Genomic DNA, 26002 nt, shown 5'->3' on the forward strand with positions numbered 1-26002 from the left:
CATAATAGGGAATTGCTAACGGCTTGTAAGCAGGGTTGGAAAAAAAACATGTTTTTTTTATAAAGAAAAAAACATCATGTTTTAATTGAAAAACAAAAAAAAACATGTTTTTTATTAATTCTTCACTGCTGTTTTAATTGACTTGTTTTAAACATGTTTTAATCTTGTTTTAAACACGTAAATATGTATAAAATGAATAAAAAAGCTGGAATTTCTATAAAGTTCCGCCAAAGCGGGTCTTTCTTCCGCCCTGTTATCATATTTTTTTCCCAAATACAGCACACATACACGCACTGTAATAGTTAATTAATAACGCCGAACAAAATTACGTAAAAAAAAGCATATATACGGTCGAATTGAGAAACCTCCTCCTTTTTTTGAAGTCGGTTGAAAAAATACGTGTCCACCAAAAGCGAACCGGGAAATCCCCGCGTTTTATGAACATTCATTCACCGCATTACCGCTTGTCAGTCAGGGGAATCCCATCTAGTAATATCCATGTTGCCAACTCTTTAGTAAAAAAATATACCATTAGGTTTTTAATTTCTTGAGTGTAAAAGTATAAAGAGATTTTTTTTATGTGTTTTCAACATGTTTAAAACAAATTAGTTTTAATCATGTTTTAAACATGATACATACTTTTGTAGTGTTTTAATCAGTGTTTTAAACGTGTGTTTAAAACAAATGTTTTAAACATTGCCAACCCTGCTTGTAAGCAGGGCACAAGCCACAACAATGGCGCCTGGCTAATTATTCGAAATTCGATGCAAAACTTGAATGCTACAAACCTCACGTAACATTCCACTTTTAGACCGGTATCAGTAATAAGTGGCTATTTAGAAATTGCTATCGGAAGCTTAATTGTTTCCTTCAACGAGTCAACGCAAAAGCTAGAAGTTGGACCGCTGCGAATAGCCAAAAGCGTGCTTCTTTTTCTGTACCAAAGTATAAAGTAGCCAGATGATTATCCAAACAAAAAAGATAAGTAGTCATTACGACAAAATACATACAAATACTTATTGCGCAGTCACGTAATTTAATATAGTAACCGAGATAGCAACGGAAATTGGAATTGGAACCTATTCCGTGTGACATTTGAGAAGCAAAAAATAACTAATACGTTTAAAATTATATGTTCACATGTCTATTTAGTTATTCGATTACTTGTGTAGTTGTGTACCTACCAGACTGAAATCCTAGACTTTTCAAAGTAGAACATTAGCTGTTAGCTGACCACAAGAATAACATGAGAAGCCGTTCTTATTCACAATTCGAAATTGTTATTAGAGTTCAGATTCATTTTAGAATATTAAGTCCAATCTTTTTTTAAATGAGTGGTTGTGGATTTGTCCAGGGTTAAGAAAGTCTGAAGAGTAGGTCACTCTATAAGGGAAGGTGTTTAAATTTAAACAGCCGTTAATGCTTTACGGCAGTTGCGGTTAATAAAAATGATGAAATAGGTCTAGGTTCTATAAAAGCTTCGGAGAAGACGGTAACATAGTGGTGGTGTACTAACAGACGTCGCACCATGGGGGCTCCGGAACAGGTCTAATAGAGGACCCGGTGTCCTTTACAGGTGCTGAGGGTGGCCACCGTGGTGGTTTTAGTGAGGTAAAAATCCCAAACTTCCTAGTCTTTCAAACCCAGAAAGCTAGGTGCCTTTCGAATGCCTCCCCCGCCATCGAAAAAAAAAAGGTTAGGTATAGAAGCTCTCCTTCGAGCGGTGCTTCGACAGTCTCTGTGAACTAGCCCAAAGATCAAGAGTGGTTAACATAAACAGGTATTTATTTTATAAGTTTATGCAACTATTCAACATTCACGTGTTTTGGTTTTATCTCACGAGAACTTGCGGCGCTCAACATAGTATAAAATTAAAAGCTCACATCTATCAAATTAATTAAGAAACGAAAAAAAACTCGTATCCGAGCGATAAAACAAGTTGATTGTACGAGCTTAATTAGAGATGTCTAAGTGCGATCGGTATTGTACACATGACGTAATGTGGCCTATTGCGCGCTATTGCATATTTGCTGTCCATAGAAACCGTGAGCGATAAAACATAGACTAGCCATATTTGTTTTGTTCACCTTATACTGTGAGAGAACAATGTAGGTTTATTCCACGGTGCTTAGTACAAGTGTGACTCTACGCAATTTGTCGTCATGTTGTGGTATGCTGAGTCTGTCAATTGCTATTCTTAACTATTCTAAAAGTTTACGTAATTGAGACCAATTTAAACGATGGATATACCCAATTGTTACTGAATTTACGAGTACCTATTTAATGGATATTGGGAAAGGTTGGAAAGGAAGATGGGTGGAGTTGCTCTAGAACTTCGAAACAGGATCCCATTCTAATGTCTACAAGAACTAAAGATTAAGAACCTTCTCTTTGTTACAGTGTCTATTGTTTATTTATTGCACCTTCACGAATCCCGACTAGACTTTCGCCGCTTTGTTATAAAATGAAAGTTTCAGATATTTTAATTTTGCACGACATTAAAAATATTAATAAAGCTACGATTCCATAAAGATTTCAGCTGCATGTAGAACTACAGTTCTTAGAATAAGTATAAGCGGAAATTTAACAAAATGTACGTAAAAAATGGCAACATAATTTGTCGAGTCCCTTTTTTTATACCGTTTTGTGGATTTATAGATAATTGCGTCGAAACACATGAATGCCGTGTATCGTCATTAATCTCTGAGGTTCTCGTGGCAGCAAGGTGAACATGATTCGCGAAGTAGGAGCTGCGAAACGCGACCCGAAGTTCGTCTTCTAGATAATACTCGTTACTCAATGAATGGCTATTTTATTATACTTTGTTCACTTTTATTATAAGGAAAACCTCATTTTTGTTCAACACAGAAATCAGAAGTTAACTTATGAGGAGAGCTGTTAGAATGTAGCAACCACGTTATATAAAATACTTTTGCACTAGATATCTATCATATCCATGCTTATTACGATTAGAGTTACATGAAAATATTATATTATCGTATAGATACACAGCCGCACCTATCTAAACCACAAGCTGAAGGTCTGTATAATGGCAAAACATGATTCTTGATGAATATTTATTCCATTGGCGCAGTGGGTGGTGTACTTTTATAAAATATTTTTAAGGAGTACCGGACTAATTTACTTATATGAAAAGTATAAAGTTACATTGGCTATTCATCATTTTACGACATAAAATATTAGAAATAATACTCCGTTTTGGAATGTAGGCAGCGTCAAGTCATCACAAAATCAGAATTTTGTAAAAGGACCTTCGCTGAGAACCTGTTTTTGTTTTTACACATTTTTAAATAATCGCGCTAACATTGCACTACGGAGGGATTTGTGAAAATCGGATATCAATTAAATTATATTTTATAAAACTCACCTTCGTAAATCTCCATGTCGATTCCGGCCAAAAAAAATGAAAAGTTTCTAAAATAAATCGTTTCTATGACGACGCATGACAGCAAAACTCTATTTGGATTCCTATTGGTTTCTGTCAAAACTTCAATGTCAAACACGGGAAGGCAAATGTCAAACACGAACCATAAACAAATAATTCCAATAGTAGTGTTCTTGGCTTTTTGAAGAGAGTAATTACGTGGAACAATAATCCAATAAGAAAACTTTAATTTAATGATAGGTACTTGAAGTATTGAAATGTCTCTCTCTTTTGTATTTTGTTATTTTAATAACCAGTTTCATTAATGTTATTCTTACTATATTTACTACACGTACTGAAAAATCAAAAACAATAACAGAGTATTATAAAAACAGCGTTTTATCTCTATATATTTTAATAGCAAATTGAAAATCAGAGCTTATGTATGTTTTGCTATTAAATGAGAGTCAAAAAGAACATAAATGTAAGATAACATATTTTTTAGTAATCCCCTATGCAGTAAACTAAACGTAAAAAATAAAAAGCGGTACGTCACGTCACTACTTAGCAAAGAAAAAAATTGGAAACGTTGACGTGCGTATGGTCATCACTCTGTATTTCTCTAGAACTTGTGTTTTTCGTTTTAAATCTAGGAATTTGATTTTTTAAATAGTTGATAATAACATCTGCTACCAATATCCACAATGGGTTTGACAATCTCAAGTGTTTTTACTAAGCTTTTCGGCAAAAAACAAATGCGTATCCTTATGGGTAAGTGACATGACAGCTCATCGGTCTTAGATTGCGTAGAATTTCTATACATTTTTATGACATCGTCATTATTTTCTTGTATCGATAATTTCTTGATAGTTTAATGCATGAGTTACTGTTGCAGTTGGACTAGATGCCGCTGGAAAAACAACTATACTATATAAACTTAAGTTGGGAGAGATTGTGACCACAATACCGACGATCGGTTTCAACGTGGAAACAGTGGAATACAAAAACATTAGTTTTACTGTATGGGACGTCGGCGGTCAGGACAAGATCAGGCCACTGTGGCGTCACTATTACCAGAACACACAGGGATTAATCTTCGTCGTGGATTCAAGCGACACAAAGAGAATAGCAGAAGCCGAAAATGAGCTGGCTAATATGGTAAGCATAGACTAGGAGTTGTTGTTATCAATCTCTAGGTATTCATAAAAAATAACTAGTTTATCCTGTTCTATGCCATTGAATTTTTTAATATGCTGTTAGTTGCAGTGTTAGTACTTATAGATCTCTATTGTTAAATTGGTATGCATTAATTATAGAAACATGACAAATTTCTTATTAGAATCAGTGTTAACTTTTTTATAACACCAATATTTGTGTAAAAGAACTTCTGAGTTATTTAAAAAAAAATACATATTTATATTGATAATTTTTCTTCACAGCTAAAAGAAGATGAATTAAGAGATGCCGTGATCCTTGTGTTTGCCAACAAACAGGATATGCCCAACGCTATGACTGCAGCTGAACTTACTAATGCTCTCAACCTAAACAATTTGAGAAATCGCCGTGTAAGTATAACTTCCATACATTCATTCTCAATTGCATTTTGATGATAAGAGTCAGTTGAAAATGGTATTTCTTTTTCCACAGTGGTACATTCAAGCCACATGTGCAACACAAGGACAGGGGCTGTATGAAGGTCTAGACTGGCTCTCCAATGAGCTAGCAAAGAAGTGAGAACCATTTTGGCAAACGGTCACTGGGAACAGACTACAAACATTCCCGTAATGACTGACAACTTTCAAACAATGTGATCGTTGTTCATTCTACAAATACCTAAAAGACTATGAAAATTTTATGTAATTATACAAGTAATGTCTTTTTACTACTACTAGGCTGATGGCTCTTTTCACAATGTTTTGCCGAAGCTGTTAATTTATAATTTAGCTAGATATATATAAATGATATTGTGAAAATGGCCCCATATAGTTATTTAATGGTCCATATAATCATTCAAAGTTTAATTTCATCAGTTTCCTATTACGTCTGTAGTGTAGATTTCACATAAATTTTATGTTTGTTATATCAAAGTATTAATGCGAGTATATTGATTATATTCTCACAATGTTGATATGTAATGAAATGATGCAATAATAGTAGTATTTGTAATGTTTGTAATAATTCCACTCTTGTCTATACTAAAATAAGAGTTGTTCTGTCTATAAGTAGAAACTTACTACTTACTAGTGAAATAAAGTGAAATAGTTTGAATATTTCAACATAGCTTGCACAACTACCAAGTGTCACTGACAATAATGAACCATTTACTTTGGAGGATCCAGCAGAGCATGTAAACATAAATTATTATTCTATATTAACTTTAGATGTATTTATCATAACTTTAAAGAAAATCTTTTAGTGAATAAGTTTATTAATACAAGTTTTGTATTTGTGAAATATGTGTGCACTGAATAATATAACAGATACTAACATCTTAATGTGATCCATCTTGATTTATGAAGGTTAAATATTACAATACATATTATGTAAATAATGTAAGATGAATCGGCCAAAAATATTATAATGTCCTGTGTCATGTCATGTTGTATGCTTTAACATTATAATTTATGCTTTGCAAGTTTTGTTAAAGTATATTACTATAGTGGCAAATAAAGGTTAGGTGTAAATAAAATTGTCTTCTCATTTTCTGTTAACATTTTATACCTCCCAATATAATTTTAAAAGTACTTACAAAGTACTCATGTACTTTGTTATCAACTTGCTTTTTCCACTATCCACAGCAAATTAAAAATGTTTTCTTGTAAAATAAAACCTACAACGGTCTTTATCAGTCCATTATACAGATAAACATATAAATGTGTAAGTAATTAACAGTGTTCTCGAATATTCGTGATAACCGTTATTCGTGACTCCAAACTGCTTTTCTTTTTTCAACAAAACTCTTGATACCTTCTTGCCCGTCGTTTGAGTTAATATTTTGCACCATGATATCCTCTCCTAGCTTATAAGCGTCCATCAAACTTAAGTCAATTTGTTTGTAAAAGAATTCTTTGCCAAGGGCGATAACGCTTCGGCTCTTGTGTTTGATTTTCTCAATAATTTTGTTAACTTCGTCATCTAGTTGGCTTGCTGGAACTACCTTCGTGACGAGTCCACTTTCGTAAGCTTCTTGAGCAGTTATAGGTTCACCTGAAACATTTGACACGTCAATGCTATGTCAGTTTCTACTCGTTATCGTGGAGTCTTAATTCTTGTGCATAAATGTTGTTGTTATGTACAGGCGTGAAATGTCACTGATAAGGATGTGAGATTTCTTTAGTTCATTTCTATAGTCAACTATAAAAGTAATTGGAGAAGGTATAAAAAATAATACTTGGTACCTGTAAAGAGCATGTACGTAGCCCTAGATTTAGGTACACATCGTCCTACAGCTATCCCAGGCGTTGAGCAAAATATGCCAAAGTTAGCTCTGAAATTATTGAATAGTTATAAAAATATTTTAAACCTTAGGTGTTAGTTATAAGGTTTATATTATAATCAGTTGTTTACCCAGGTGTGGAGAATTTACTGGTGTCAGAACATACAATCATGTCGCAGGTGGCGACCAATTGGCAGCCTGCTGCCGTAGCGAAGCCATTTACCTAGCAAAATGTTGAATGAAAATGAATTGTTATTGATACTATGGAAAGATTAAAGATACCAATCACCAGTGATTTTAGGTAGGTATGTATGTTGATGTGTAACAAAGAACATTCAAGCAAAACTATTATATTTTTCTGATGATTTAACATGAGTCAATGGGCACGCAAGACAACAGGTATACAAATACATAGGTTCTATGTAAATAGTAATTATGTATATTAGAGAAAAACAGAATGGCAAATAATTATCTACACAGGCATTTTATTTTACGTGGGTACGACGATGGATCGTGGATAATTTAATAGAAAATAATCTACCTGTATGAATGTTGTTATTGTAAAAATGGTTATGGGTATGGGGTTACCAGGATCACCGAAAATAAGACTTGTATTAGGTTTTAGTGCTAATGAGCTTTATTAGTACTTAGAGCAAAACACATAGTTATTACAGACAGACACATATGTGAATGGATTAGTATATTATTATAATGTAGTAGTAATACCTTAGCAATTACTGGTACAGGGCTTTGAATTATAGACTTCATCAACTCGCTTGCTTTACTAAATATCAGTTTGTGTTGGTCTACACCTGTGTTGGACTGCTACAAATTGAGAACACCGATTAATCCGTTGTATGTCGGAACGCAAATCTACGCGACACACAATGTGTTTTCTATTGTGTCTCATATATATTCCGAGAGACAAGAGGTTAATTTAATCATTTTAAACATGTACTTATTCTATGTTTATGTATTTAAACCTTTCATAGGTAGGTAGTAGAGATACCTACTTTACCAGACAACTTCCATAATAAATATCGGTTAAATTCTTATTGACAACCTATTTTTATTTCATTTAATTATATGAGATATTTTGCAACTACACAAAATTTTCTATTAATACAAGGGAGATTAAAGAGTTAGGTACTTTTTCACGAACTTACCAATTCTTTCAAATTATGACCAGCAGAAAACACATTCCCTTTAGCACTTAAAACTATGGCCCTCAACGATTTGTCATCCTTGTTCAAATTAATAGCTTCAATAAGATTATTCATCATTTCCAGAGACAGCGAGTTTCTACACAAAATGTAACATATATCATAAAATGCTTACATGGCTATTATTATCTTGAAATTACGATTAAAAGTACATTATTTATTATTCATAAATACAAACTTGGTTTTCTCATGGTTAAGAGTAATTTCTCGTGTGCCATTACTTTCATTTGTGACTAGATACTGGTTATGTAGACCACGGCAGTATACATATAGCGGTCTTATATACCTATTCTGAAAGATAAAATATGGTCAATATTTTAGACATTCAATGTATATTATTGGGTAAATATTGTACCTACTTTTTAAATACTACTATTCTAATGCACTACATTTATTTCATTTATGTACTAAGTATATTTGATAACAATGGCGTAACAATTAAGATGATTAAACGAGCAAACGGCCTTTGACTGAAAACGCGCACGATATTATGAGCTCCAGTTGGTGCTCGAAACGAGTAGAGACCTTTCTCGAATTAGTATCAGTATTCAGCTTAGATAAACCAGTAGTCAGCTCATCTAAATAAACATGAGAGAACTGTTAGGAGAAAATTTAGTCAAGCAATCATAACAGGAATGCAAAGTGCATTAAGTTTATTCAAATTTAGTATTGGGCTCTTATCAATATTGTTACGCCATTGTTTAATTAATCAAAATACAAATGCATTCAGTTGTACTCTGAAGTACTTTAAATACTGACTATGACTAGGCAATTAAACAGAGTATTACAATATTGTCGTTGTCCCAGGACGGCCAATAAAGGCAAGCCTAAGATATTAAGAAAATATTAGAGTCTTCTAAAATAAGAATGTCTACAATCCGTAATTAAAAATAAATAATTAAACATCATACACAATAATTTTTCGACTGTTTTTTCAAAGAAAAAATATAAAGGAAAGTTTTAATAAATTATGTTTTGGTATAGATAAGATAGGTACTTAAGTAGGTACCTCTTTAGGAAGGTTAACCTAATGGGTACACAAATCTTAGAGACCAAAAGGAGATAAATAGGTTCTTACAATTAAAGTAGAAATACGATATAAAAACTTAAAACTATCCCTGCTTTTTATCTGAGAAATTCTCATATAAAGGGGTAAGAAATCGAAATAATATATAGCTTACGTTATACATTAAATAGGTAGGTATTTAAATATACCTACGTAAAATACATAGATTTTTGATCAGTGTATAATCAGTCGATAAATTCTGTATAGTAATAAAAAATAGGTATAGTTGTAAAAGTAATTTGACCCACCTGCAGTGGTTTTAACATTTTTCTTCACAATATTACAAAATATCTTAGAATTTAGGTATTTTTTATAAAGATCTAATTTCGGTTCATAACCAAATAAAATTAACTTTTATCAAAATATCAAAACAAGTTGTTATCATTGAGCTGTCAAAATAGGGTTGTTAGACTAAAAAAATCGAAAGAAGTTTTAAAATAAAAAGCGAAGAGTAACAAAAAATCAACTTTGTAATAAATAAAATAAATTAAATCAACGTCGCCAGGGCCTACGTGATTCATATTCGGACCTATCTGATTCCGAATCATTATCCGAAATAAAATCTAAGCATTCGTCCTCCGCTGTGATTAACTCCATGACAGCACTGAAACAAATGACGTTGGTTTAGTTTAGACGCTTCATAATTAACAGAACTGTTTTATTTTTCATAAATGAAACAAGGCATCCACTGTAAAGTTAATTCAAAAATATTATGTTTAAATAATTGGCGTTGCTAATTTAGAAAACCATAACCGATTAAAAACTATAGTTTTTTCAAATATGTTGCCAGGTTAAAACAAAAATATTTGAAAATAATTTTCACAAATCCGTGGGCATATTTTAGATTATACTTATTGATTACTTATCAGATTATTTTAGGAACTTTAATTAATAAATGTGGAGTACTATATGTCAGATAGCCTTCGTTTTAACCTTGACTATGACCTCGTTCGTTCAGGGTCGACCTCGGTGTTGAGGCCACGACTAAATCAAGGTTGCTTACGTTACGTGGCCTCCCTGATATAAATATTCGCAAATATGCATACGTATAGGTGTGTTAGTACGATATAGCGATTAGTACCGAACGAGCAAACGGCGCCAAATTCAATCGTAGTTTTTTAAGTGATGAAAATTGTACTATGTATTGATGTTCTATTTATATTATTTGATTACGATACTTGATATATTTTGTAAAAAACCTTTATTAATATTGTAAAGGGAAAAGTGTGTTTGTTTGTCGCTCTTTCACATGTCGCTTCTATTTGTATCTAGACAAAGTTAAGTGGTTGGAGAATGAAATAAGCAACTTTTTTTTCCTTTAAACATGCGGGTAAACTGAATACACAATTGGCGCGGTGGCTGGGCGACTGGCTGCCGTGCAACGTGTCGCGGGTTCGACAACCGCACGTAACAACTCTTTGTGTGATCCACAGATTGTTGTTCTGGGTCTGGGTATAATGTGAATGTGAAATTGTATGTTTGTAAACGCACCTACAACACAGGCGAAAATTCTAATGGCAGTAAAAAATCTTCAGTAAGAAATAATTCAAATAATAATAATACTCACTCCAGCACTTGATTTTCGAAGACATTTCCACTAGCCGTATTTATGTTTGATTTATTGATCTTAGCTGCCAATACTTGATCCAACAGAGATCGCAGTTCCCATAGGTGATTCAAAGTACTCTTGTTGCAACTTACTTTAATATTGGATATTAAAATGCAGTAGTTTGACGGGTCAGGAGCTAAAATAAACATTTTTATTAGTAAATTGATTTGTGTCATTTAAGTAGATAAAGTTAAAGAAATATTACGGATTTTTATAAGGACATGCTGCGCGCATTTCTCCTCTCACACCTCTGGCTGCGATAATTGCTTGCTTTCCATCAGGCAGATCCTAAACTCGTTTGAGGTAGGTCACAAAAGGTAAAATATAAATTAGATACTGTCAAGCATTACTGCTTGAAGTTTTATTTATTTTTTATGGTTTTATTTATTGGTGGTATTCATATGGGTTAATCGCGTAAGCAAACCCATCACAATATCACCTTACCCTCAGTTATCGCCAACTCTCCAAAGAACAGGAAAGGCAATGTGTAGATTAGGGTTACATCAAACAGAAATAGGTCTGAAGATCGTTGCTTAAGCCAGTAGACCAGCCAATTGGCTCCAGGGGTATCACAAACCGGGGCTAGGGGAAACCCACGGCCTGGTGGGTAGCTCTTGAAGGCCATTACACTGCTTGGGTGCAGACTCACTGACCCATCTTCTGGTGTCCTCACCTTTAGACGAGGGTCGAGGAAACGTTTGCGGGGGTTGATATTCTTCCACCTAAAATGTATTGTTGTTAGGTGCTAATGTTTCTGTAGCCTTAATAGTAAGAATCTCATTTTTAATTGGTATATCATTATAAATGCGATAGAGATTTTTATTAGAGAGGAGCAAGTTCTGATCTAATTAACGAGGCTATTGGATAATTATTGTAATGACTTACTTCACAGTCGCAATATTAGGATACAGAGAGGCCGCCACAATCGCTTTGAAGAGGCTCAGATTATCCAGGTTGCGGTTTTCCCAAGGAGACCTGATATCAGCACTTCGGAGGAAGCCCATCTGCTTCAAATTATCCGCAAACTGCCTCTTCATATCCGACAATAGTTCTAAAGTGTGGCAAGATAAGAAGTACTCGTATGCGAAGTTGCGCTTCTCTTGGTAGGTGCGGCAATGCTCGAATTGCATGACTGCTTCCGATATTGCCACGTGATCACTCGGCTCGCCCAGGGCTAGGGTGCGTTTCGCTTCATCTACTTCCTTTTCTTTGCCTTGAATATTACATAGAATTAAACTGCCAGTTTTAATAATTATGAGAAATGGATTGAAGAATCACAATTAAATCTAACTACTCAATAAACTTGAATAGTAAGTAGTCAGATTCTTTAATTGAAGTTTTGATGGATCAACTAGACTTTTGGTCACCTTTAGTCATATTCTGAAAGAACTACAAGTCAAAAGCAATGCTGAAGACTTTCATTTTATTAAGATTTTTAGAAGCCTCAACTGGATCTTTCTATTCCAACCTACGAAAGTCTTAAGCTACCTTGAAGGTTCTAACTCACCAATAACGAGTTGGAAGGGGTCCTTAAATCCCCACACTGCGGCGACAGAGGCCGCACGGTTGAGACATCCGAACAAAGTGCCCAGTAGCAACAGCTTACCAGCAGCTGGGTGCACGGGCAGGCGAGCTAAGTGCCACCCAAGTGGGGTCAACTTTTCATCGCTGTCTAAAGCACCGATTCTGGTAAAAAATTGGATTGTATTACGATGCAGCCATAAATAAAAAGGGGTGATGAAAAACTGTCTTACTGTCTTTTTTACTTCTTTAAATTTTGATCATTACTTCTTTTTCTGCCCTTATCTTAACAAAAATGACTTGCCTAATCTCTCCTATTAAACATCAGCACGTCATAAGAACATCATTATACTTCTTTGAGGCAAAAATTGAGTTTGATATCATTGTACACTTAATCTACTCAGTTTTGGACATCGTCTTTCTTTCTTTTTATCTATCTGACCATTCGTACTATACCTACAAATATTGAGTGTACTTACTGAGACAAACGTTTAACAGCTCGTTCCACAGTGGTTTCAGCGGGAGGAGACGGCATCTTGCTCAAAGCGAGGGCTGCCTTTCCTAGACGTAGCTTCTTTATAGCTAGAACGGGCTCCAATAAGGAGTTCCGTTGTATTTCTGGCAGAAGACGTTCCGCCAGCTGACTGGCTCGGTGTGACGTCACCAAGTGGTAACATATGCCTGGCTGACAGCGACCAGCTCGGCCACGTCTGTAAGGCAAAATAAACTCTAATATATTTGTATTAAGATATTTTTTAAACTGTTTTATGTCACTGAAAATTTAAAGAAAGCAGCTTATCAGTTAGTGCCTAGGTCACAGTTTTAAGACAAACCCAGTTAAGAATTTAGCTCTTTGTATATTACTTACCGCTGTCGCAGATTAGCTTGCGCCACCCACTCTGTACGCAGAGTGGCTATATTATCCTCAATATTCAGTCCACTATACTTAATCTTACCGCAGTCAATCACATATACAATATCATCTATAGTTATAGACGTCTCAGCAATGTTTGTGGCCAGTATTATCTTCCTTACATGGTCTGGGGGTCTTTGGAATATCTTGTGTTGTTCCAAAGACGGCAATTTTGAATGTAAAGGGTATATGTCATAGCGGGACTTTGGAAAATGATTACTAGTTTCTATCATCCTCAGAAGATTCGTTATGTCACCGATGCCTGGCAGGAAAATCAGTACCGCGCCAGGTTCTCCCTTACATATGTATAATAACAGTTCATAAATTATATTTATGTTCAAGTCTTCAATTCTTGAGTCTTTGAGCACATTGTACACTTCTCGGGGAAGCTGTTTCTTGATTGATTCAAGCCATGGAGCTATAACAAAGGTAGAATGCGTGAATTTGTAGGAAATACTGACTAATGATCATTTATATTCAAACTTTATACAGCCAGAAAACTAATCTACCCTAACCCAGAGAAAATTCATTACTAGATTTTCGACTTTAAGAACAAGCAGTAGAGTGAAAAATCCATTGATAAAAAATAAATAGAATATTCTTAGGCATGCAGCATCATATTTGGAATCTAACCAATTTCGGCTTTATATTGTATGTCCTTCTGCATTTCTTCTTCTTGCCGCTTCCATTTCTGTCTTTGGCCTTTGTGGGCCGGTCGGGTGCCTTGGTCAAACGATGGGATGTACCTCGTCATTTGCAGGATATCCTCTAAATAAACATCCTTTACAGGGTAGGCCAGGCCTTCAATGTGCATCATGGGGCAGTCGTCAAAATAAGACCTCAGTCTATCAGCATCTATTGTCGCACTCATTAAAATTAGTTTGAGATCTTTTCGCTGTTTGAGCACCTGGAAAATTAGTATTTATTTTAAGACCTACTATATTCGGATCTACTATAAAATACGACCGTACCTACATTTTATGGTTTAAAGAAAACTTTGAGCAGGTTTCAAAGTATCAAGACGATTCAATAAAAATCTAAATTAATGAGGTTTTTATACAAGCAAATTAAAAATTAATACACAATTTCAAATATTGTATAGTTAGTTACCTGTTTCAACATTAACATGGATATGTCAATATCGCAGTCTCTCTCGTGTACCTCATCTAGTATCACATGACTATAGTTAGTCAAACCCTGGTTAATTTCCAGTTCAGCGAGTAAAACTCCAGTCGTACAAAATTTTATACTACCGCGTGGTCGTTGATCCACACTAAAAATAGCAGAATACATAAGAATATAATAATTTTCGCACAAAACATAAAAGGTCCCAAGTGCGAACCCTGGGGTACACCAATCTATATGTATGTAAATTTTGGATTAAATCTTACGGGAATTACAATAAATCTGTCTGTGATAAATTTCGATAAAGTAACAGATAATCATCGCAAGCTTAAGAAGAATCATAAATCTTAATAAGAACATTAAAAAATTTGTTCTCTATTCTAGAAGTATCACAGTTCATTCTTTTAAAACAACATCTTGTTTTAGGAACTAAATGTCTGTAGATTACTATAGATGTGTAGATAAAGTAAATTATACGTACACTTCTAATCTGACAGCATATCCTATAGATGTCCCCAATTTCTCTGACCTCTCGTCAGCAACTCTCATCGCCAAGGATGAAGCGGCTATACGCCGCGGTTGAGTGACTAAAATATGAACATTAGCACCTTTTTTATTGACAATTGCGTCATCTAAAATTATTTGTGGAATCTGAAAACAAAAATTACTATTAGATAATAATTCAAAAACAGTCTCATTTCTTATAATACTTATAGTGGGAATAACTGCGCACGATGCTCATGATGAGTCCCTCTGTGTTTCGAAAATAGTAGAGCTTTTCTCTATTATTATATGTGAATTAACCATGATTTTTAGTTTAAAGTCTCATTTGGCCAGTTTCGAAACTCATTAAAGGTTCCCGATTTTGCGCAAATGAGTTGACGCCAATAAGGCTTTAGATCTTTTTCAAAGTCGGTGAATATAAAGTTACCTGTGTAGATTTTCCACATCCAGTCTCACCACTAATAACAACCACTTGATTATTATGAAATATTTCTAGCAGTTCCTTTGCTTTCTTATATGTTGGTAACATCTCTCGGAATTTTTTCATTTTTATATAATTATTTGATTTTATCATTTTATTATAGTCTTCATAGAATGACTCATTTAAGGCTTGAATTGTAGGGTTATTCATGGCTATAATGACTCCATCACTTAATGATTTTTCAAGTTTTTCTTCAAAAGTACCCGTAATTATGTCTTCATAGCCATATTTATAATCACCAGCGCCTCTTAGAGGGCCTGGTGGTCTTTCATCTGATGAAAGACTGGGCTTTGCTTTTTCAGGATCTGTATTCAAATCTTCTTCACCTGATGATCCTACTTTTACTTCTTTTGCTTTCAATTCTTTTACATCTTCAACCTGCATTTTACAGTCCCACGAGGTGCTTGGAGCATCCAATGACTGATCAGAATATCTAACATTTTGGTGCGCAGGATAATTATGTTTTCTTTCATAATGGTGCTCACATTTATCATCTTTTTGTATTGTAACAAATTTTATGCGTTTTGGTGGTGGCACATGTATATTATGTTCTTTGGCAATCTTTTTAATAGATTGTATGTTTTTCTGCAGGCTTGTTAGTACTGCGGGTGGTACTGATAGATTGATCTACAATAATAATTATAATTTAATGTAATTCTTGTTATAGTTTTCTTGCTTTTATTAAATATATGGAGATTAATTTAGAATGGAATTTGAAGAAATTGTCTGAATTTGATTTCTTAATATTGCATGTTCAAATAGCATATAAATTCTTATTATTATAAGGTGAGGTCAGGTATCTTAGACAAAAGCTATCTGGTCAAGTCGCAAATGCAATTTATAGCCGAGCATAAGGTTTTGAAGATTTGATCCACATATTGCTAGGCTTAGTTTGATTAGGTTTATCGATTTCGGAACCCTCAGTGTTAAAGAACAAGTTCAGAATACATTAAATTTTGCCCATACATTCGCTCCGCTCCCTATTACAAGGGACAAATAACACAACTAGTAAAAAGTATGTGACATGTCTTAAAAATACTTGTGTATATCTTTCTAGAACTATAATTTAAGATATGGTTCAAAGACGGGATTCAATTATTTAAAATTTTGGAAGGGTGTCAATCTTGGTGAAGAAATTCTAAAAGAAAGCTTATTTACCATAAAATCTAGATCCATATTTTTATTTTTACTTCTCTGCAGATCTCTATAATAAAGGCCGATGTCTTTGCCGCGCAAACCATGAGGTCTGCCCCCACGATTATTATTTTTATACGACGCTCTATTCCAATTACTACGCCGCGACATCGTGCGCGTTGATACTATTGTTTCTATTCGATCAAATAAACATGTTTCATATAAAAAACAAACAAAAATACAAAATTAATTAAACAAATAATATTTTGGGGAACAAAGCGCAAGCAAGCCTTTTGAAAAAATATTATGTTGTAGTTTTTAAGCTATTGCTCACAATCGATACACAATAAATATGAAAAATTACATACCTTTGATTTACAACTAAATATTGTCGGCAAAATTATTGTATGTATACCGCTAATGGCAAATGGCAGGCTGTGTAAGTGTCAATTTATCTGTCAATCAATGGATGAAAGATATCAAAATCAATAATGTTTGACATTTTTGACATTAACTTCCGTAACTTCCTCTTGAAGTCATTTGATAATCAATTTATATTGATAACAAGTAATAATAACTAATTGTATTGATCATGCAGTTTTATTGGAACTCAATACTTATATTACTTGGGCAACTTAATACTTATAAAAGTATGTTAACGTGAAAATATTTATAAAAATATGATTTTATGCAAGAGTGAATGAATGGATAAAATTTACACACTGCATGTAACAAACTGGGTCTGAAACGAAGTAAATATCATAAGATTTCTAAGATGCAAAAGTAAACACAGCTGATTTAGCTACGTTTACAATGAACGCAGTTACTCAACGGGAAAATAAACTGACAGTTAAATTGTCGTGTTGTTTCTTTCATATCAAAGTCAATGTCATAGAATAACATCAAGAACTAGTCGTGTCGCGTTCTACTTCAATATTTATTTCAAAAAGTGGCAGTATACAAGGATCATTATCTTCCAGAATAAAACTGCTGTTCACATGGAATATGTAGCTGAAAGAAAGAGAGAAGAAATGGACATGAATGAAACAATAACTGAAACTATTCAAGAGTGACAGTTGTTATTCAGTCGAAACAACAATAGGTTGCATTCAGTCCATTCAATAAATCAGCAGGAAAGCAATAAAATAACAGTATGTCCAGTGTTTGAATTCATTATTTATGAATTAAAAAATATACTGTATAACAACGTACTGCGTTAAAATGATGCTGCATAAAAACGTAAGTAGAAAACACCTACATTTTAATCTTGAGAAGTTACAATTCTAATTGGGTGAATGTATAAATACATGTATGTGTATTATTAAAATTTATTTATTTAAATTCGTTGATTTCAGGGTTACTGGTCGCTGCTATGTCGGGGACGTAAGAAAAAAATAGTGGTTCTCACAGTGATTTTGGTACTTTTGTTAAATTGTTTCTTTTACGTTAGTTTAGAGCTCTATAATACTATTAGGAGAAAACAAAAAGAACCATGGTACAACAGGTGAGTCGAAAATTATTATTATTCTACAGAAAATACTATTCTATTTGAAAAGGCACATAACATACCTGTGCCTCTGACTCCTCTGGTGTTGCAGAGCAGTGTTGATTGCTTACCATCAGGTGATCAGTCTGATCATTTGCCTCTTAATCCCTAAAAAGTAAATATATAAAATAATATTCCTTTATAAATATAAAAGTTTCTATTTATGATTGTTGTGTGAATAAAATTAAAGGCTTTCTTTTTATTGCAGTTTGCATTTTGATAAAAACTCCTATGTGGACGAAAGTGGAATGCGAGTTATAGTTGGACATTATGTAGGAGGTACAAATGGTGGCAATTTATCTGAAGGTAACAAAATTTTTAATATCTTATTTGTTATTATTTTGTTTTGTGAATACTAATAAAAAAAAAAGAAGACTTCTGACAGCTGTGTTCCTATCTTAAAAAGTAGCCTATGTGGTATTCCAGACTATAATCTACCCCTGTTCCAGATTTCATCACAATCCCTTTAGCCATTTTGATATGAGTTGAGTAACAAACATACCCACAAACTCACACATTTTCACATTTATAATACTAGTACCTAATTTATTTACTTAACTAAGTCCTAGAATAAATTAGTAAGAAAATAAAAAAGGTAATATAAAAAACTTAAAAAACCCGACTGCATTTCTTTATAATACTAGCAAACTCGGCGAACTCCGTTTCGCCACCAATGATTTTCCCTGTTTTCCTGCTTTTTTCTTGATTTTTTCCTGAATTTTCTTTTCTATAAACCTCACGGAGCCCGAGACCTTTCCAACGAATGCTAAACCGTGCAAATCGGTTCGTGCATTCTGGAGTTATAGCGTCAGGAAGGAAAACCCGACTTATTTTTATATAATAGATGAAAATGAAAAAACCCTAAAACAAGAAAGTCATCATAAATTGAAGCAGTCGGGACCTACGTAGGTACAATTTATTCTTAATTTCCAAATGCAGGGTTTTAAGTGAATGTCAAAAAGTTGGTTTGGCTCCAACTCCAAATTACAATTTAAAATTATGCGGTTGACGGGGCCTGTCAATTATAGATGTTTGGTAAAGATCAGTGAATTACACACTAGGGTTGAAAAGCTTACATAATAAATTAGAAGGTTCTGTTAATCATTAATATCTATTTTGAAAATTAATATCTAATTTAAAATTGGTAAATTCAAACCAGTAAGGTTTGAATTAATTAGAGCAATCAATGGGTATCTATAGAATTATTAACTGGCTTGAAACAGACAATATTATTAAATAGAATAGTATTTAAAAATAAAACTTATAACGTACGACTGCACAGTTGGCGTGGTGACTGGGCAACTAGCGGTTTCGATTCCCGCACGGAGCAACTCGCACGGAGCAATTCCCGCACGGAGCAATTCCCGCACGGAGCAATTCCCGCACGGAGCAATTCCCGCACGGAGCAATTCCCGCACGACGCAATTCCCGCACGGCGCAATTCCCGCACAGTGCAATTCCCGCACGGCGCAATTCCCGCACGGAGAAATTCCCGCACGGAACAATTCCCGCACGGCGCTGTTCCCGCACGGAGTTATTCCCGCACGGCGCTGTTCCCGCACGGAGTTATTCCCGCACGGAACAATTCCCGCACGGAGTTATTCCCGCACGGAGAAATTCCCGCACGGAGTAATTCCCGCACGGAGAAATTCCCGCACGGAGTTATTCCCGCACGGAGTTATTCCCGCACGGAGTTATTCCCGCACGGCGCTGTTCCCGCACGGAGTTATTCCCGCACGGAGAAATTCCCGCACGGTGTAATTCCCGCACAATTACCGCACGGAACAATTCCCGCACGGAACAAATCTCGCACGGAGTAATTCCCGCACGGAGAAATCCCGCACGAAGATATTCCCGCACGGAGTTATTCCATTCCCGCACGGAGTTATTCCCGCACGGAGAAATTCTCGCACAGTGCAATTCCCGCACGGTGCAATTCCCGCACGGATCCGAAACCCGACTGCTTCAATTTTACGATGACTTTCTTGTTTTAGGCTTATTTCATTTTCATATTATAAATAAAGAAACGCAGTCGGGTTTTAATTTTTTTATAATTGAATGGAATGATTCTTCTTTACTAAGTCAGGTTCTTTAAGGCAGATTGGCGATTGCAGACTAATGGTTTGTTCTTAAATCTTGTTTACCCAACAACACATATTTTTTAAATTAAGCCTGTTTTTAATAAATTATTTAATTTAGCATATTAAACTTTGCAAAATCTGAAAAGCATAGCAAGCCTAACTGCCAGACCACTACACCAGTATAAAACCAAATCAATAAAAAAAGTTACCAAGTTTTTAAATGAATAAAAAAATGCAATAATAGAATAACCTTGCACCCTTGCAAAATCTGATGTGTGATCTATTTATAATTCTAACACGGTGCTAATTCACAATGAAACTGTGAAACCTTGAATGTCCATGAGATACAAATCTTCACACTCATGTTGTTAATTCAACAGGAAATTGTAACAACCTAGTTTAGTAATAGTTACTGAGAATCGTGATTTTATAGTATTGGTATTGAATTTTTTTAAATGACTAACAGACCTTTTTTATCTATCACACTAATATTATAAATGTGAAAGTTTTTTTGTTTGGATGTTTGTGCGTCAATTACGCTGTAACTACTGAATGGATTTTGATGAAATTTAGTATACAGACAAGGTATAAGCTGACTTGCATGGTAGGATACTTTTATCCCATGGGAACGCTGGTGAAGCCATTCGCAGAAGCTATTTCTTACATAAATATAAAATGAAGTTCCTTAAAAGTTACTGAATGGATTTTGATGTGGCTTATTGAGGCAGACAATTTTTCTGTGTAATATTTTCTTTAAGGAAAGTGTCAATTCGTTAGGATGAATTTACAGTATAATGTCTTTAAATAAATTTCATGATAACACTTAAAGAATTTAAATGAACAACATGTACCGAAATGGAGATTTGTTTTTATTTCTTTTACTACGACGCTGTAGTACAAAATATACAATCATGTTTGATTAATTTTGAATCAATTTTATTAGATATGCACAATTAATTTTTATGATTTAATTAAAATTAACTTCTCTTGCATTTCGTCACGGCAATTGCTCTTTAATCTGATAACTAAGAAGTATAAGCGGAATGTCTAAAAAATCACTTTCCTTTAACAATTTTTGCCATGCATTAAACAAATATGGTATTGCAATTTTAAATGTCTAGGTATTCAGTATTTTAATTGCCACGTCTGTAAAACTGGAAAATATTATATGCATGTTATGTTTTTACGCAAAGACTACTGAACTGCAATTTGTTGAAACTTGGCATAGCGGACGATTATATGTAGTCTAGAATAATGCGTAGACCGTTTTTATCCGGGTAATGCGGGAAAAGCTGCTAGTAGAAGGTCATGCTTAACACCAACACTGATTGGACTCTCATAAAACGACTGCACGGTTGGCGCAGTGGCTAGGCAACCAGCTGCCACGTAATGTGTAGCGGGTTCGATTCCTGCACGGGACAACTTTTTATGTGATCCACAATTAGTTGTTTCGGGTCTGGGTGTCATGTATATGTGAACTTGTATGTTTGTAAACACACTCACGACACAGGAGAAAATCCTAGTGTAGGGCAAAGTTTAAAAAAAAATGGTTGCTACAGAATGCGCATAAAGCAGAGGGCTGTTATCTGTAGTACTTTGACTCCCTTAAACCAACCCGAGAATGATTTCTTAGGCATAAGGCAGAGAGTTCCTATCTACAGAGCTTAAACTACTTAAGTAAAATAATCCGTAAAACATGTTACTTTTCAGAAGTAATACATAAAAATAATTATGCGCCCGTACCGGGGGCTGGCGAATGGGGTCGACCAGTACAGTTGTCACAGCGCGAGCTCATCACTGCCCGGGAAATGTACTCCCTACACTCGTACAACATACTCGTCAGTGACAAAATATCTATCAATAGAAGTCTACCAGATATGCGGAGTGATAAGTGAGTACTATTTCTTATCTATTTTTTTATGAGTGATTGGGCAAACGAGGAAACGGATCACATAATGAAAGCAATCAGCACCATCCATGGACACCAGCAACACTAGAGGAGATAAGAGCGCGTTGCCTGGCTAAGGGTTTAGGGGGAAAGGGGATTGGCTGTTCTGTAATCTCACTCACACGACGAAATATCGCGAAAGCAGAAGCATGATCCTCCCACATGAGAATTCTTGTCGGATTCCAATTCTATTTCTTTGATTCCTGGATTAAGTCACGTATTATCATGACTGGTTTTTCGATATTCTCAGTTATAGTACTGCGTTTCTAATTACTTAACGAACGACCGTCATTGATGTTCGTATGACAACCGGGACCGAACGCTTTAACGTGGCGTGTCGATATGAATGAGTAGTGTATAAGGCATTTGTGATTTTGTGTGACCAGTTTATTGTTTTGTAAAAGTACTTCAGTCTCTTTTGTGCCTTAAATTCGCAAAGGGAAGTGGAAAATACTGATTTATTTGGTTGTGGGATCCAAGACAGTTATTCATGTCCCTGGGACGCACCGGACTTCAGTGTTCCGGTGTTTTCATGGTTGTATCTATTGTAGATCCTGGCATACAGAAGTTGCAGCGGTTTTGGGAGCCTGTGGCGGACTTCAGCGTCTTACTCACACGGCGGAATACAACGTAGTCGTTGTTTCACGCTGTTTTTTATGACCGTGCTAAAATTTCTGTCAATCATAAAACATGTTACGTTTAAAACAAGTAAAATTTTTTTACTAATTCTGTGTATTGGTTGCACTTAAAAATTTTCTAGTTCTTATTGCAGTAACCTTACACAAAACTTCATTATTGAGTGATTTATGCAAGGTTGTCTATAACGCACCGAAACTATCGTTGTAATTAACGAGGATGCAAAGATAAGGAGATTGTTTGCTGTTCGTAGATCCAAGTGAGATAGAAATAAATGCTATTTGGTAAGTATTCTGTTAATAGCAGATACAGAAGTTGAATGTTAGTGACAAAAAATGGTCCTAAAAGAAGTCCTATAGGTACACCTATGTCTTAGAAGAATATCTCTTTGTTTTCTTCCTTATGTCTTTGCCGCAATTTGATGTTATAATTTAATAAAGTTACTGCAGTATAAGACGTCCGCCACAAGGTGGACAAAACTACTTGATGAAGGTCACAGGGTCCCGTTGGTTACAGTATGCTTCTTTGGGCTGATCTGAAAGCCATTAGATGTGGCCATGTTTATAGACCTCTTGTTAATGGCATTATGACTATGATAAAAGTCAGTACTCTGTATTATTATTATTTATTTTTAACCGTGGTCGTCGTGGTCACTGCAGGGGAACGACCTCCCTACCTACCACTCCTTCAGAATAATTGAAATAAATGCTTTACCTTTAACTCTTTCAGATGTAAAGAAGTGCAGTTTGACCTGGACAACCTGCCTACAGCGACGGTGATCATCGTGTTCCACAATGAAGCGTGGTCTACTCTCATGCGGACCGTCATGTCGGTGCTGATACGGTCACCTGCTCAACTATTGCAACAAGTAGGTATTATAATGAATCTCTTTTTCTCCCTAAATCTAGGGATAATAATATAAACTATTATTTCGCTTAAATTATCCCTATTAATAGTGAAATAAAATTTAAAGTGAAACAAGCCGTGTGGTGTCAGCAGTTTTCACAGTTTCCTCAACTTAAGGTGCCAACTACAAATTTACAAATGCCGTACTTAGCGCTATAAAAAGCATTGGACCTGACTGACTGCCTGCTTGATTCGGACAACACCTTAAATGTACAGCTAAAGCCGGGCTTTGTCTTCCTTTGGGTGTCGTATAAGTCGACGAAACTAAGAAGTAGTTAGTGCCATTACAGATTTCACGATATCCTCAACAAGCACAATAACCATTTAAAAACGTTTATTACAGATAATTCTAGTGGACGATGCGAGCGATAGGAAATATCTTTTCGAGGAGTTGGACGAAGCTGTGGCGAAGTTGGACAAAGTGAAGATATTACGGAACCCAGAGAGGAAAGGGTTGGTAGGGGCGCGGCTGATGGGAGCGAGGCAGGCTACTGGAGACGTACTTGTCTTCCTTGATGCGCACTGTGAGGTGAGACAAGACTACTATACTATATTAATTATAGTTGGCTAAATATTTTTATGTATATTCTAAAACTCCGATCAGCCACCGAGAGACGCTCTTAAACAGCTGGTTGGATCCAGACCCTATGAATTCTCTGTGATTTAACTGCGATCCTCAAACCGCTTGCTAAGATTGGGGATAGATTTAATATGATTCCCAATTTTAGCCATAAGGACCATGAATAAGCCGTGGCCGTGTTTTCGTGTTTGAGAAAAAATATTGGTATCTGAATCTGACATTTTAAATTCTTAATCCTATTAGCATAACATAACAAAATCCAAATTTGTTATTCCAGGTCACAATAGGATGGCTGGAACCATTGCTAGACCGCGCAGGGAGCGACGACGTCTTCATATGTCCTCATATAGACCTGTTGTCTGAAGACACCTTATCATACGTGAAGAGTATAGACGCTCATTGGGGAGCATTCAGCTGGAGACTGCACTTCCGATGGCTAGTACCTAGCGGCGAAGTGCTTAAAAAGAAGTCAGAAAACCCTTCAAAGCCGTATCCCACCCCAGCTATGGCTGGCGGTCTTTTTGCAGTAAGGAAAAGTCTTTTCTGGCGTCTCGGAGGTTATGACGAAGGTATGGTCATTTGGGGAGCAGAAAACTTAGAACTATCTTGGCGAGCCTGGCAGTGTGGAGCCAGGGTAGAAATAACATCGTGCTCTCGTGTTGGACACATATTCAGAAGACATAGTCCCTACAAATACCCTGGAGGAGTAACAAAAGTCCTCTATGCAAACTTAGCTCGAGCTGCCGTAGTCTGGATGGACGAGTGGGCAGATTTCTACTTCAAATTCAACCCAGAAGTAGCTTCATACCGCGACCAACAATCAGTCGCAAATAGAATAGAACTGAGAAAGAATTTAAGTTGCAAATCCTTTGGGTGGTACCTAAACAATGTTTGGCCTCAACACTTTTTCCCGACCGATGAAAGATGGTTCGGGAGGATAAAGAATGATAAAGGAGCTTGTATAGGGGTTACTATTGGGACAGTTGGGTTGGGAATACCAGCGGTTGGGATAGATTGTAGCAAACAAGCTGAGTTTGAAAGCTTAGTCGTTTTCACTCCTGAAGGTAAGTTAATGGTGGACGAAGGGTTGTGCCTACAGCAAGGGAACGGGCGAGCTCTTTGGAAGAGTTGCTCTGACAGCAGTAAACAGATTTGGGAGCAGAAAGGTCCGAGATTAAAAACTCAGGATGGCCAGTGTCTCACATTAGTGGTGACCAAAAACATGCACGGTATCGGTGACCCCTTAACATCAAAGCGATGTCTCACAGACGATAAACAAATATGGCATTTTGAACGCGTGCCTTGGCGTTAATGTTGTGATAAAACTAGGTAGTACAAATTAGTTAAACGTTAAGCAATAATTTACAAAATTTAGCAACAGATTAAGGTTTTAAGGTCGCAAATCCTAGTACGTATTCCAAAATAAGATTTTAGTAAGTACTTAATATGATTTGAGTCTGATTTGGGATCTTATGAGTTAGATCGTTGTACAATACTGTGTTTAGTGCAGGCATTTAGTAACATAGCACATGTGATTTGTTTAATTAATTTTTATAAAATTAATTTACTAGTTTGTAGGCGACATGGTGACCATAAGTTGTGATTTTTGACATTATTAGGGTCGGTTCACATCTGACGTAAAATACGTCGAGCGTATCATCGATGGTACTGACGTATCATCGGTTGAGTGTGAACGGTCAATTGTGTTTCTATACATTTGTCTGTTCTGGCGTTACGCGACGTATGTTCCGTCAGATATGAACTGACTCTTAACATTATTTTTTACATTTACAGTTTTAAGTTACTATAAAATAGTTTTGAAAGAAAATGACGCACGGAGTTGCTTTATTATAACATTCCACCATATTTTTTTACTATACATACAACATTTTAACCTACTTAATTTTT

The 26002-nt window shown here is 35.4% G+C and overlaps 5 protein-coding genes across 5 annotated transcripts in view; 2 read left to right on the forward strand and 3 right to left on the reverse strand.

Annotated features, from left to right (window-relative positions):
* The window catches only part of LOC118271963 (general transcriptional corepressor trfA), a 30397-nt gene extending 26863 nt beyond the window's left edge, over nucleotides 1-3534 (reverse strand). Inside the window, exon 1 of the mRNA XM_035588245.2 lies at nucleotides 3389-3534. Coding sequence (XP_035444138.2) covers nucleotides 3389-3404 — 16 coding nt within the window. The 5' untranslated portion in view covers nucleotides 3405-3534. The remainder of the gene's footprint in view (nucleotides 1-3388) is intronic.
* Nucleotides 3535-3946: 412 nt separating this feature from the next.
* On the forward strand, nucleotides 3947-6074 carry LOC118271968 (ADP-ribosylation factor 2). Its single transcript, XM_035588250.2, has 4 exons — nucleotides 3947-4156; nucleotides 4281-4543; nucleotides 4825-4950; nucleotides 5033-6074. Exons 1-4 carry the CDS (start codon nucleotides 4090-4092, stop codon nucleotides 5117-5119), a joined length of 543 nt encoding a protein of 180 aa, XP_035444143.1. The 5' UTR covers nucleotides 3947-4089; the 3' UTR covers nucleotides 5120-6074.
* LOC118271967 (enoyl-CoA hydratase domain-containing protein 3, mitochondrial) lies at nucleotides 6075-9516 on the reverse strand. Its single transcript, XM_035588249.2, has 7 exons — nucleotides 9359-9516; nucleotides 8223-8335; nucleotides 7988-8123; nucleotides 7548-7646; nucleotides 6953-7044; nucleotides 6784-6872; nucleotides 6075-6592 (listed from the first exon to the last, which is right to left on the reverse strand). Exons 1-7 carry the CDS (start codon nucleotides 9374-9376, stop codon nucleotides 6303-6305), a joined length of 837 nt encoding a protein of 278 aa, XP_035444142.2. The 5' UTR covers nucleotides 9377-9516; the 3' UTR covers nucleotides 6075-6302.
* A 46-nt stretch (nucleotides 9517-9562) lies between these two features.
* Nucleotides 9563-16999, reverse strand: LOC118271966 (ATP-dependent DNA/RNA helicase DHX36). The gene is made up of 13 exons (XM_050693929.1): nucleotides 16766-16999; nucleotides 16422-16591; nucleotides 15210-15890; nucleotides 14760-14929; nucleotides 14264-14426; nucleotides 13787-14060; nucleotides 13109-13571; nucleotides 12720-12950; nucleotides 12227-12405; nucleotides 11605-11932; nucleotides 11164-11441; nucleotides 10678-10855; nucleotides 9563-9714 (listed from the first exon to the last, which is right to left on the reverse strand). Exons 2-13 carry the CDS (start codon nucleotides 16566-16568, stop codon nucleotides 9603-9605), a joined length of 3204 nt encoding a protein of 1067 aa, XP_050549886.1. The 5' UTR covers nucleotides 16569-16591; nucleotides 16766-16999; the 3' UTR covers nucleotides 9563-9602.
* A 305-nt stretch (nucleotides 17000-17304) lies between these two features.
* LOC126910709 (polypeptide N-acetylgalactosaminyltransferase 3-like) lies at nucleotides 17305-25468 on the forward strand. Its single transcript, XM_050693947.1, has 7 exons — nucleotides 17305-17636; nucleotides 17753-17901; nucleotides 18152-18249; nucleotides 21735-21915; nucleotides 23338-23476; nucleotides 23858-24043; nucleotides 24372-25468. The coding sequence occupies exons 1-7, from the start codon at nucleotides 17619-17621 to the stop codon at nucleotides 25404-25406; spliced, it is 1806 nt and encodes a 601-aa protein (XP_050549904.1). The 5' UTR covers nucleotides 17305-17618; the 3' UTR covers nucleotides 25407-25468.
* Nucleotides 25469-26002: the final 534 nt, after the last annotated feature.

The sequence above is a fragment of the Spodoptera frugiperda genome, chromosome 5, assembly GCF_023101765.2.
Source record: "Spodoptera frugiperda isolate SF20-4 chromosome 5, AGI-APGP_CSIRO_Sfru_2.0, whole genome shotgun sequence".
In the NCBI taxonomy this organism is placed as follows: Eukaryota; Metazoa; Arthropoda; class Insecta; order Lepidoptera; family Noctuidae; genus Spodoptera; species Spodoptera frugiperda.

Coding starts and splice junctions, on each gene's coding strand:
- LOC118271967 (XM_035588249.2), bottom strand. Junction 7,647..7,987: donor GTCATAATTTGAAAGAATTG/GTAAGTTCGTGA, acceptor CTCAATTTGTAG/CAGTCCAACACAGGTGTAGA. Junction 6,873..6,952: donor AGTAAATTCTCCACACCTGG/GTAAACAACTGA, acceptor CAATAATTTCAG/AGCTAACTTTGGCATATTTT.
- LOC126910709 (XM_050693947.1), top strand. Junction 23,477..23,857: donor CTGCTCAACTATTGCAACAA/GTAGGTATTATA, acceptor CGTTTATTACAG/ATAATTCTAGTGGACGATGC. Junction 24,044..24,371: donor TCCTTGATGCGCACTGTGAG/GTGAGACAAGAC, acceptor TTGTTATTCCAG/GTCACAATAGGATGGCTGGA.
- LOC118271966 (XM_050693929.1), bottom strand. CDS start 16,568: ATGTCGCGGCGTAGTAATTGGAATAGAGCGTCGTATAAAAATAATAAT. Junction 11,933..12,226: donor CCCCTTCCAACTCGTTATTG/GTGAGTTAGAAC, acceptor GTAATATTCAAG/GCAAAGAAAAGGAAGTAGAT. Junction 10,856..11,163: donor AGAGTTGGCGATAACTGAGG/GTAAGGTGATAT, acceptor TGTTTATTTTAG/CTCCTGACCCGTCAAACTAC.
- LOC118271968 (XM_035588250.2), top strand. CDS start 4,090: ATGGGTTTGACAATCTCAAGTGTTTTTACTAAGCTTTTCGGCAAAAAA. Junction 4,157..4,280: donor ACAAATGCGTATCCTTATGG/GTAAGTGACATG, acceptor TTACTGTTGCAG/TTGGACTAGATGCCGCTGGA. Junction 4,544..4,824: donor AAAATGAGCTGGCTAATATG/GTAAGCATAGAC, acceptor TTTTCTTCACAG/CTAAAAGAAGATGAATTAAG.